This window comes from Carassius auratus, chromosome 19, assembly GCF_003368295.1.
Source record: "Carassius auratus strain Wakin chromosome 19, ASM336829v1, whole genome shotgun sequence".
Taxonomy (NCBI): Eukaryota; Metazoa; Chordata; class Actinopteri; order Cypriniformes; family Cyprinidae; genus Carassius; species Carassius auratus.
In genome coordinates this window covers 6,679,568-6,691,746 of record NC_039261.1, presented here as the reverse complement: position 1 = coordinate 6,691,746, position 12,179 = coordinate 6,679,568, and the positions used below count along the sequence as shown (strand labels likewise).

Here is a 12,179-nt window from a genome sequence, read left to right as displayed (position 1 = left end):
CCATAAGGCAGTGGCTCCCAATCCTGGTCCTGGAGAACCCCAACACTGCACATTTGAGATGTCTCCCTGATCAAACACACCTGATTCAACTCATCAGCTCATCAGTGAAGACTCCAAGGCAGATAAGAGAGACGCCAAAACCGTGCAGTGCTGGGGTTCTCCAGGATCAGGATTGGGAAACACAGTCATCAGGTCATGAAAAGTTCGACACACACTCGTGGTCATCATGCTCACTCGAACACTAGGCCAAATACAGGAAAGACGTCAAATAAGTAATCAAGTGGTCAAGTGAAAAGATGGCAAGTGTGGGTATTTGGACAGTGCAACAGTTTAAGAAACAACAAATGCTGTACAAATTATAACAGCAGGAATTTTTGATAAAAGAGACAAACTATCACAGACTTACTGCTGCAAATATCTGCCTCCGCAGCTTTCTGTCTTCTCCATTTCTGAAGGAATCCCTCTCCAGAAACACCACTGGGCTGACTGCCTTTACGTCTTTTCAGCTAAAAATAAAAATAATAAAAAAGGGGAGAGAAAATAAAATTGAATTATATACAGAATGTTAATAATGATCTGTGAGCAAAATATTTATATATATAAAATAAAAATAAAATATTATTTATTTTTAATTTGATTTTTTTTTTTTTGGATTCACATTAAAAGGTATTAAAAGCATGGTACAGAACACATGATTACTGTGATATCTGTCATATAAAAGCACATAAAAACACTAACATTACAGTGATACAAACATAGCTGGTTTGGTGATTATTGTATTGTTGTATTGATTATTAATATATCATAGTAAAACTACAGTTACAGTTACTAATGTCCCATTTACTGTGTTTTAACTTCACATTTCATTTATTACTATTGTGTCGTGATTACCATGATTTTACTACAAATACAACTTACATCATTGATCCTGAAATTAATAATAATATAAAACGGATCGAAGGTCTATGGCACGTCACGTGACAGATAGTTTAATCACACTAATTAGCAGCTGTGTTCATTTATTTAAACGCAATGAAACTCAAAGACAGCCGCGGATGACCGATATAATACAGCGATTAAACATATGGCACTAATCTGATTAATAAAGAAGACAGAATACATTTGATAAAAGGCATTAAAAGAGCGTATATACGACTACTCACCCAAACTGTGGAACTGATAGCAAGTATCGCGCGATGTATGCTGAATGAGACTTCTTGAACGTGATTTCATAGCGATAAACATCTCATGTCCTCGTGTCGAATTCTGACGCCAAAAGTTTCCCACTGAAAGCAATTAAGGTCGTAGTGCTTCGATAGTCGACGCCGAGAGGCACATTTGGCGTCATAAAAGTGACGCTAGGGGCGCTTGACCATGCTTCGGTTTTTGACGCCTTTGGAGTGAGAATGGGTTGAAAAAACATATATAAGTCGCACTGGACTCTAAGTCTGATTTATTTACAACCAAGAACCAAGACAAAACATTAGCGTCTACAGCCACGAGAGGGCGCTCTATGTTTTCAGTGTAGACTACAGGAGCACTGAGCAGCATAGAGCGCCCTCTTGCGGCTGTGAACGGTAATGTTTTAACTTTAACTTCAATGGTAAACAGGGAGAGTGCAGTCATAATTTCCTCCACTAAGCATTTGTAACTGAAATTGCTGGAACATCAGGATAGCATTCAAGATTTAGGTTGGAATTAATTTTTTATGTTCTTGAAAGAAATCTCTTAAGCTCACCAAGACTGCATTTATTTTATCAAAAATACAGTGAGGACAGTAATATTGTGGAATATTATTGTAAAAAATCTTTTTCTATTTTAATCTATTTCAAAATGTTATTTATTGCTGTGATGGCAAAGCTGATTTCAGCAGCTATTACTGCAGTTTTCAGTGCCACGTGATCCTTTAGAAATCATTCTTAATATGCTGATTTGGTGATTTCTTATTGTAATCAATCTTAAAAACAGCTGTGGTGCTTTTCATACATAAATAATTTTTCTATTATCAAGAGAAAGCTCCAAAGAACAGAATGTATATGCAAACTTTTAAACAGAATAGTGTAACCATTGCAGTAAGCAGGATACAAACCCAGTGAACTTCATTTAGTATTTGCTGATGATTTGTGAATTAAACATCAGCGGTGCTGCTAGGCCTAGTGCATTATGCTAGGTGATTGCTTACAAGCTTCAAGTGTTAAAAGAGCCCCTCGCCAAGTCTCTATGATATTCTAGTCCTTAAATATTATATCTTCGCTGTAAGTCTGAGATTTTTTTTAATCACCCACAAGGTAATTTTTTTTATATAATTGCACACATCTTCAAAATTGAATTAAAGTAAAAGATTAATATCATTTTCAATTTCTTTAGCCGTTCCGCTTTATTTCCCCAAGCACAACATGAATGCGACACTCAGGGCTTGTTTGTTCTTTCACAGTTCCTGGCTGTGGACACCCAGCTTCTCCTGGGCAACAAGAAGTTGGCCATTAGCCCAGAGGAGTATGTCTATGCAGCTCTTAACCTCTACACCGACATCATCAACATCTTCCTTTACATCCTGGCCATTGTGGGTCGCACCAGGGATTGAGTGTGCCCCCTTCCTGTAAGAAGAGGAAAGTGCAGACCACATTTCACAGAATGATGCACCACCTCACATTCCTTCACCTTTCCTCAAATTCTGAAATTATTTGTCTTTCAAATTCCCTTTATGTCAACATGTACAGGCTGATCAGGAAAAAGCTCTTTGTCCTTTTCAGGACAAAACAAAAAATTATTCAAGAACCCGTTTGAATGCAGTTCCTTTACATTGCCCGATCTGTCCTTCTTGTTTAATTTGCTTGTGTGGTTCTGGAGATGTATAACGTTATATGACTCAACAGTTGCATCCAAACGGCATTTTAGAAATTTAACTTCAGTAACCTTTGCATTGTTGCTTTCTGGTTGATTGAGAAGGAGGGAGAGAGAAAGAGCAGATATCAATGAGCGGAGATTTGTTTGTCAGAGTAGCGATAATTACTGATGCTAATGTGCTCCACTAGTCAGTATAAAGTCTCCTCATGATAGTCTAACACAGCGAAGAATGTCAGACAGACATAGATACTTCTCCAAACATTTGCATATACAACAGTAGCTGTACATAGTTAAATGAAGCTCAAACCCCTCTAGTTCTATGCATGAATATCTGAATATCTGGCTGTGCTGCTCACTAATGTGTGCGTTTCTATAACATTGCTGCTTTGCAACATAATACCACCAATATATATACTCCAAGATGACAAACATTTGTCCAGTTGACTGTATTATCTGCAGTATAACTTTGAGAAGTAAAGTAAAGCCTGTGTATAATAACTTTTCCTTTTTTATTTTTGAGAGGAAGGTGAGCTTGTGAGGTTGTCCTGACTATTAAATAATTCCAAAGGTCAGTATTTGATGCTCAAACACTACATTACATCACTCTTTTCTCTTTCATGCTGACTACTTTACTTTTTCTTTTCATTAAATAGATCATTTTGTTGTTTTGTTTGTCTATATGTGTGTGTGATTGAGAGAAAGAGATGTCATTCCCTTATTTTAACGAATGTGAATGGAATATTGGATTATTTGATGCTTTTGGAAATAACACTAGTTGCATGTTACCTTGCAAAAATGTTCCATTTGCTGGACAATAACAGGATACTTCTAGGACAATTATTGCATTTGATGTTTTTGTAGTTATTTATAAGTTATTTATTAAAATGCTGGGTAATGGCCGAATTGTCATGAACATGGTAACATGGTTCTTTTTAAATTTTCCTAGAAATGTAAGAATCTAAAAACATCAAACATTGGCAGTGATTTATTTAAGCATATTAGGGCTAATTGCAGTATGTAAAGACAGATTTCTGTTCATTGCCATTGTAAACTAAAGAAAATTCAGATGATTTCAGATATGAATGTACAGCAGTTTCACAGCTAACTGGTTAACTTGTAATATTCATTGAAATGTCATGTACCCAGCTGAAATCTCAAACCTTGCATGTGGAGCTATTGAACACTGAACTGGCTGTGAAAGTCATGGGTTAAGAAAATAATTACTTGGGTGGCATAAAACTTATTTTGTTTATTTTGATCAAATGTTTGTCTTTATTAATAACTTCTGTTTTAGTAACGCTCTAGTGGATTGAGGTGTGTAGAGTGTGTTTGGGCTTGGTAGATCTCTTAGCACTGTACATTTGCATTAAACTGAAGTTCCTCTGCAGCCTGTTTGCTTTTCATTACAAAAATAAAATGAGAGGAAAACACCGTTTGAAATGGTCTTTTGTTGTACTTTTAGTGACTGGAGTAGATTGCAAATCATACATGAAAGGCATCATGATGTGAATTGTTGAAAACGGTTATGAGACCAATTTTAAATGAATCAGTATCTTGATCATTTGAGTAAATCACTCAAAGACAGCTGCTTGTTTCTTTCCATTCTTCAATTTCATAAAAAAAAAAAAAAAAAAAAAAAAGTTCACACAAAACCTTTAGGGTACTAACATATGTAGGGACTCTTTAGGTACAAATGTGCACTTTTTGAAGAGGTCCTGTATTAGAGGAGTGTTGTGTATGGAAAAATATGTAAAGCTGACTAATATTTGTGATTTATACTATTTGTTGTTCAATCATGACCTAACGTGATAAGATAAGAAATAAGTTATCATGAAAGAAGAGTAACATTGTTGTTCTCATATATTTATTATTATTTAAAAAACAGATTTTAAAATTTTAACAGTCCTTACTACCAAAACTTTCTTTAGAAAATTTGAAGTTGTTTAATGTCATATACTATTATTATATGACTGTTAACCTGCATCTGCAAAAGTCTTTATAAATAAACGCCTGCAATTTTGGTCATGAACAACAATTGCATATGGTTTGTATTCTTAGGGAGGCAATGCTCCAAAAATCCACAAAGGAGGCCTTTAGTGGAAGAAACATAAAAAGACAGAGTTGCAGCTTTCACTTTGAAATCCAAATCATAGACAATATGATAAACCTAATTGTAACTTACCAATGAAATGTACCTTTTACTCAAATCAAGTGTCGTTTTATTGTTGTGATCTGAGATTAATCATTCACTTCCTGTGGCTGTTCTTTGTTAAAATAAAATGTTTGTTTAAAATGGTAGAAAATCACTGCACGCTTTCAAATTAAACATTTGAACTTTAAACACGTTTTATGTGTTAATATTCAGGAAATTTGCATGGATCATTCAACTTTTAGTTTGCACAGTTTTTTTATTTGTACACAGAATTGTGCTGTAGGTTAAAGGTGAAGAGGATGTTTTGGGAAGGGACAATGATCTTCACTCAGAGGAGCAGTAGTTGCAGTTGTGCTTGTTGATCAACAAGTGCTTCAGTTTTGGATCGTTCCTGTAGCGTTCAAGCAGCAACTCCTTTTCTCTTCGCTCCTTCTCCTTCTGTATTTTCTTCTCCTTCTTTTTCTTGGCCTTCTCTTCTGCCCAGCTGAAGAGAACAAGTGGCAATTTTCTTTTCCTCTTTGTCTCTTGCTGGACATTCACATTGTGCTGGGTCTCATTCTTGGGACCTTCAGGAGAGGCTACACCAAACAGCTTCATCATGTGTTTATCCAACTCCTCCTTTTTCTGAGAGGAGTCATCCAAAGTCCCTTCTATGGCATTGGAGTCTCCCATTTCATCAGTGTTATCTTTCACATCTTCAGATCCCTGGACCTCCACCACTTCACCTGCCCACACTTCCTCCGGCATGTCGCAGTCACTCTCCAACCAAGCAACCATCCGTCTTGGTTTCATTTCAGCCTCCTGAGGTCGGGGGAGTTCAGAATTGGGTAAGTCACAGGCCCGAATGGTCTTCCCCGTGTACTCCACGTACTCTGTCTCCTCATCCTCTATGTCGATGAGCATGAGTTGTGGAGGCGGCTCAAACAGGGAAGAAGTGGACGGCTGAGCCTTCATCAAGCTGGGAGAACACACTGGAGCTGAAGAACGTTGCAGATCAACAACTTCATCAGATACAGGAGAGGAGCTCGGAGAAACCACCAGTTGTTTGGGAGGACTGACTTGGATGCGTCGGAGGCAAAACAGTTCATCAGGTGTTGGAGTGGAACATGGAGGAACTGCCAACGGTTTGGGAGAATCCACTTGAAGAAGAGAACCTGGCAAGGACACTTTCTCTGGTGCTGCCAAAGGTTTGGGAGGATCCACTTGAAGAGGAGAACATGGCAAGGACACTTCCTCTGGTTTCGCCAACGGTTTGGGAGAATCCACTTGAAGAAGAGAACCTGGCAAGGACACTTCCTCTGGTGCTGCCAACGGTTTGGGAGAATCCACTTGAAGAAGAGAACATGGCAAGGACACTTCCTCTGGTGCAGTCTCTTGCTTTTGAGGATGCATGGGCGGTCTGGTCACTGGCGGCAAGGGTTTGAAGCGAGCAGCTGGTAAAGGAAGGTCTTCAGAGACACTTGGAAGCAATGGAAATTCTCCTTCTATTGGCTTCAAGAAGGAAGATCTCACTGGAGGACTGACTAGACTTTGCTGAGGTTTGACCTCCACAAGAAGTGGAGTAGGCTCAGTTGTCCTTCTTTCCTTCTGGTTTCTCCTCTTCTTTTTCTTTTCTCCAGCCTCTCTATGCCTACTTCCTCCCTCCATCACATTTTCTAGACTCTGCATCTTTCTGAATTTGGCAGACTCTCTTTTTTTCTGTGGCACATGTCCTCTATCCTTTATCTTTTCAAGGATAAATGTCTCACTTTCTTTTTCAGCCTTGTCTTTATGACTTCCTCCCTCATTCATCTCTCTCTCCTTCTTCACCTTTCTCTTCACCTGTCTTTTCTTCTCTTTCTCTCCAGACTGTATAATCGTAAATTTTAGTTAGTAAAGATTATTGTAGTAAATGATACAAGACAATACTATTTCGGTCTTTCTATTTCCAAAATGTCACATTTAATTGAATGTGTTGATGTTTCTTTGTAATTAATTGTGAAATCTACTAGCAATTACTGAGTGAAAAGTGATTCTAAACCATTTTCGGTGCAAGCTGGTACTTCTCAGTTAAGTTACCTGGCGGCGTCTCTTTTTGCACTTCTTGTTTTGGGCAGTGAAGTCGAAGGCCTCACTTTCATCTGCCTTCATCATTGATGCTTCTGGGAGTTTCTCTAGTGCCGCCCGTTCTTGTGCTGCACACTGTTGTGCCCTCAAAGGTGTCTCCCTTTTATGAAAGAAGTGAGCAAAACACTCAAAAAGTGGTCTAAATACAGTGCTGAACCGTGCCATTGTGGACACTAGATGCTGCAAGTGAATTCAGTATTTGTCGTCAATATCTGCAGAAAGTCACGAAAGTAGCTCTCGATCTTTTCTCTCCTAACACACCAACAGAAGAAAGTTAGTCAGAACAGCAGTTTAGAGCTGCCAGAACGGAATCTCCATTATGATGTCACAACAGTGAGCTGAACTGAGAATTCTGAACTAAATGAGCAGCTCAGGAGAGAAGCAGTAAATACATCATCACTAGTGGCTCCATATTAAATACTGACTGTTTCCTAACAAGTTTCCCAAACTCTTCTCCTGTCCCTGAAAATTAAAAGATAATAATAATAATAAAAACAGATCACTTTTTAAAAATAAATGATAATTTAGAAGGGTACAGGCCAGACTGGACATAAATTAAACATTTATACAAATAACCTAACAGGCCTGTAAAAAATTTCACTCTGCTTTAAATTTAAAATAATAATATTAATAACAACAACAAAAGTTATAAAAATGTGTATCTTTTTTAAATGACCTGAACTTTATTTATGTATTTACTTTATTATTATTATTTTTATTATGTTTCATGGTTGATGTTCCAGTTAGACTGGTTTTGGTTAGTTTTAAAGAGGTTTTGGCTCTAGAAGAATGATCAGTTTTAAACCACAGTGACCAGTGTGTACATTTTAAAAACTACATAAGAATAAACAATAAACAATTTAAACAAAGCAAAAAAAAAAAAAAACAAACAAAAAAAAAAGATTTTTAAGTCTTATGATTAATTTAATCAAAAAATAAAGTAGAAACAGAAACAGCCATTACTGCTGACGTTTATTTCTAAAAACGTTTATCATTATCAATGTAGAAAATATTTATTCTGCTTATTTTTTGCATTCTCGGAGCCTGCTTTGGAGAAGAAATGATCTGAGTAACTCCCAGCAGAGCGTGCAGACACAGAAAACACTCCAAAACCATCGTCAAAGTCTGGTATAACGAGCTGAAGAAAGGTAAGCAGAGGTACATTATACCTCAAACAGCTAGAATAGCTTTATAATGCGAGGTTATGATATGTTTAGTCGTTTTGAAATTAAATTAAACCTCACATGTAGCAAACAAGCTAATCACAGGTCCCCTTATAAGCTAGCAGCTTAGCTCATTTAGCAGTTAACGTACAAGTTTTGATTCCTTTACATGTTCTGCAACTTACTTTGCAGGTTATTATAAAAAATCCTCAATTCCTTTTTTTATACTTTGTTTTTTATTAATAAACAATAATAGTAGTCTGAATGCTGTATTGCAGATATTGAGAAACTCAGCAATGTGTTTAGTCAACTCAGTTTACAGCATTTATATACGATTTTGGTGAATCCCAGAAGACATGTTAAATATCATATATACGTTAGATATGTTATGATCTATTTTACATGTGGGCCCTTTCGAAATCACAATTTTCCAGTCTGAGCGGCTGTATAAATCACATGTCTTTTGGAGCAGTGAAATGAAGCATTTGTAGTGATGTGTCTGTATCATTCAAGAACAAGACAATGAACCAATACGAGGAATTACTGGTGCTGGCGTCTTTATTCCACGTGGAACATTCATCATCTACAAATTACCACACCAATCCTTAGCAAATGCACCTGATTTTATACAATCCATTACTGCCACCTAGTGGACTAAACATCACACTCATTACATCCCTTTTCCTTGAATAAATAACAATACCCACATAACAGTTCACACTATACACTAGTCCCACACCAAAACACTCAATTGCTCCATTTTTCCATTTACAACACATTCCTTTTTCAAAACAACTTTTTTTTTTACAAGTCTAGTCTAACTGGTGGTTTTCTAACACCACTAGATCTTCGCAAAATTGGACTGTCAGTCTTTGGTGCAGATGAAACCAGTTCTGGAGACTGTTCAGAGAGCTGAACCTCAAAAGGAGACTCAGCAACAGGACAACTTTGGCAATGTATACTGTTTTGCAAACAGGGCACTATACCTCAAAATACTATACCACCCTCCCCCCCTTACAAATTAAGGTGATTCCTCAAATGTAATTTATGAACTTGTCCAACTACCGTATTTTTCAGACTATAAGTCGCAACTAAGTATGAGTCGCATCAGTCCAAAAATACGTCATGACAAGGAAAAAAAAACATATGTAAGTCGCACTGGACTCTAAGTCTGATTTATTTACAATCAAGAACCAAGACAAAACATTAGTGTCTACAGCCACGAGAGGGCGCTCTATGTTTTCAGTGTAGACTACAGGAGCACTGAGCAGCATAGAGCGCCCTCTTGCGGCTGTAGACGGTAATGTTTTAACTTTAACTTCAATGGTAAACAGGGAGAGTGCAGTCATAATTTCCTCCACTAAGCATTTGTAACTGAAATTGTTGGAACATCAGGATAGCATTCAAGATTTAGGTTGGAATTCATTTTTTATGTTCTTGAAAGAAATCTCTTAAGCTCACCAAGACTGCATTTATTTTATTAAAAATACAGTGAGGACAGTAATATTGTGGAATATTATTGTAAAAAATCTTTTTCTATTTTAATCTATTTCAAAATGTTATTTATTGCTGTGATGGCAAAGCTGATTTCAGCAGCTATTACTGCAGTTTTCAGTGCCACGTGATCCTTTAGAAATCATTCTTAATATGCTGATTTGGTGATTTCTTATTGTAATCAATCTTAAAAACAGCTGTGCTGCTTTTCATACATAAATAATTTTTCTATTATCAAGAGAAAGCTCCAAAGAACAGAATGTATATGCAAACTTTTAAACAGAATAGTGTAACCATTGCAGTAAGCAGGATACAAACCCAGTGAACTTCATTTAGTATTTGCTGATGATTCGTGAATTAAACATCAGCGGTGCTGCTAGGCCTAGTGCATTATGCTAGGTGATTGCTTACAAGCTTCAAGAGTTAAAAGAGCCCCTCGCCAAGTCTCTATGATATTCTAGTCCTGAAATATTATATCTTCGCTGTAAGTCCATGAGATTTTTTGTAATCACCCACAAGGTAATTTTTTTATATAATTGCACACATCTTCAAAATTGAATTAAAGTAAAAGATTAATATCATGTTCAATTTCTGTAGCCGTTCTGCTTTATTTCCCCAAGCACAACATGAATGCGACACTCAGGGCTTGTTTGTTCTTTCACAGTTCCTGGCTGTGGACACCCAGCTTCTCCTGGGCAACAAGAAGTTGGCCATTAGCCCAGAGGAGTATGTCTATGCAGCTCTTAACCTCTACACCGACATCATCAACATCTTCCTTTACATCCTGTAAAATTATTCAAGAACCCGTTTGAATGCAGTTCCTTTACATTGCCCGATCTGTCCTTCTTGTTTAATTTGCTTGTGTGGTTCTGGAGATGTATAACGTTATATGACTCAACAGTTTCATCCAAGCGGCATGTCAGAAATTTCACTTGAGTAACCTTTGCATTGTTGCTTTCTGGTTGATTGAGAAGGAGGGAGAGAGAAAGAGCAGATTTCAATGAGCGGAGATTTGTTTGTCAGAGTAGCGATAATTACTGATGCTAATGTGCTCCACTAGTCAGTATAAAGTCTCTGCATGATAGTCTAACACAGCGAAGAATGTCAGACAGACATAGATACTTCTCCAAACATTTGCATATATACACAGTAGCTGTACATAGTTAAATGAAGCTCAAACCCCTCTAGTTCTATGCATGAATATCTGAATATCTTGCTGTGCTGCTCACTAATGTGTGCGTTTCTATAACATTGCTGCTTTGCAACATAATACCACCAATATATACACTCCAAGATGACAAACATTTGTTCAGTTGACTGTATTATCTGCAGTATAACTGTGAGAAGTAAAGTAAAGCCTGTGTATAATAACTTTTCCTTTTTTATTTTTGAGAGGAAGGTGAGCTTGTGAGGTTGTCCTGACTATTAAATAATTCCAAAGGTCAGTATTTGATGCTCAAACACTACATTACATCACTCTTTTCTCTTTCATGCTGACTACTTTACTTTTTCTTTTCATTAAATAGGTCATTTTGTTGTTTTGTTTGTCTATATGTGTGTGTGATTGAGAGAAAGAGATGTCATTCCCTTATTTTAACGAATGTGAATGGAATATTGGATTATTTGATGCTTTTGGAAATAACACTAGTTGCATGTTACCTTGCAAAAATGTTCCATTTGCTGGACAATAACAGGATACTTCTAGGACAATTATTGCATTTGATGTTTTTGTAGTTATTTATAAGTTATTTATTAAAATGCCATCGGAAGTCTGCTGGGTAATGGCCGAATTGTCATGAACATGGTAATATGGTTCTTTTTAAATTTTCCTAGAAATGTTAGAATTTAAAAACATCAAACATTGGCAGAGATTTATTTAAGCATATTAGGGCTAATTGCAGTATGTAAAGACAGATTTCTGTTCATTACCATTGTAAACTAAAGAAAATTCAGATGATTTCATATATGAATGTACAGCAGTTTCACAGCTAACTGGTTAACTTGTAATATTCATTGAAATGTCATGTACCCAGCTGAAATCTCAAACCTTGCATGTGGAGCTATTGAACACTGAACTGGCTGTGAAAGTCATGGGTTAAGAAAATAATTACTTGGGTGGCATAAAACTTATTTTGTTTATTTTGATCAAATGTTTGTCTTTATTAATAACTTCTGTTTTAGTAACGCTCTAGTGGATTGAGGTGTGTAGAGTGTGTTTGGGCTTGGTAGATCTCTTAGCACTGTACATTTGCATTAAACTGAAGTTCCTCTGCATCCTGTTTGCTTTTCATTACAAAAATAAAATGAGAGGAAAACACCGTTTGAAATGGTCTTTTGTTGTACTTTTAGTGACTGGAGTAGATTGCAAATCATACATGAAAGGCATCATGATGTGAATTGTTGAAAACGGTTATGAG

General features: G+C 36.6%; 1 protein-coding gene across 1 annotated transcript; it reads right to left on the bottom strand.

Annotated features, from left to right (window-relative positions):
* Window positions 1–5,235: 5,235 nt before the first annotated feature.
* LOC113119258 (protein PRRC2C-like) lies at window positions 5,236–7,650 on the bottom strand. Its single transcript, XM_026288568.1, has 2 exons — window positions 7,058–7,650; window positions 5,236–6,847 (listed from the first exon to the last, which is right to left on the bottom strand). The coding sequence occupies exons 1-2, from the start codon at window positions 7,268–7,270 to the stop codon at window positions 5,324–5,326; spliced, it is 1,737 nt and encodes a 578-aa protein (XP_026144353.1). The 5' UTR covers window positions 7,271–7,650; the 3' UTR covers window positions 5,236–5,323.
* Window positions 7,651–12,179: the final 4,529 nt, after the last annotated feature.

Coding starts and splice junctions, on each gene's coding strand:
- LOC113119258 (XM_026288568.1), bottom strand. CDS start 7,270: ATGGCACGGTTCAGCACTGTATTTAGACCACTTTTTGAGTGTTTTGCT. Junction 6,848..7,057: donor GCAAAAAGAGACGCCGCCAG/GTAACTTAACTG, acceptor ACGATTATACAG/TCTGGAGAGAAAGAGAAGAA.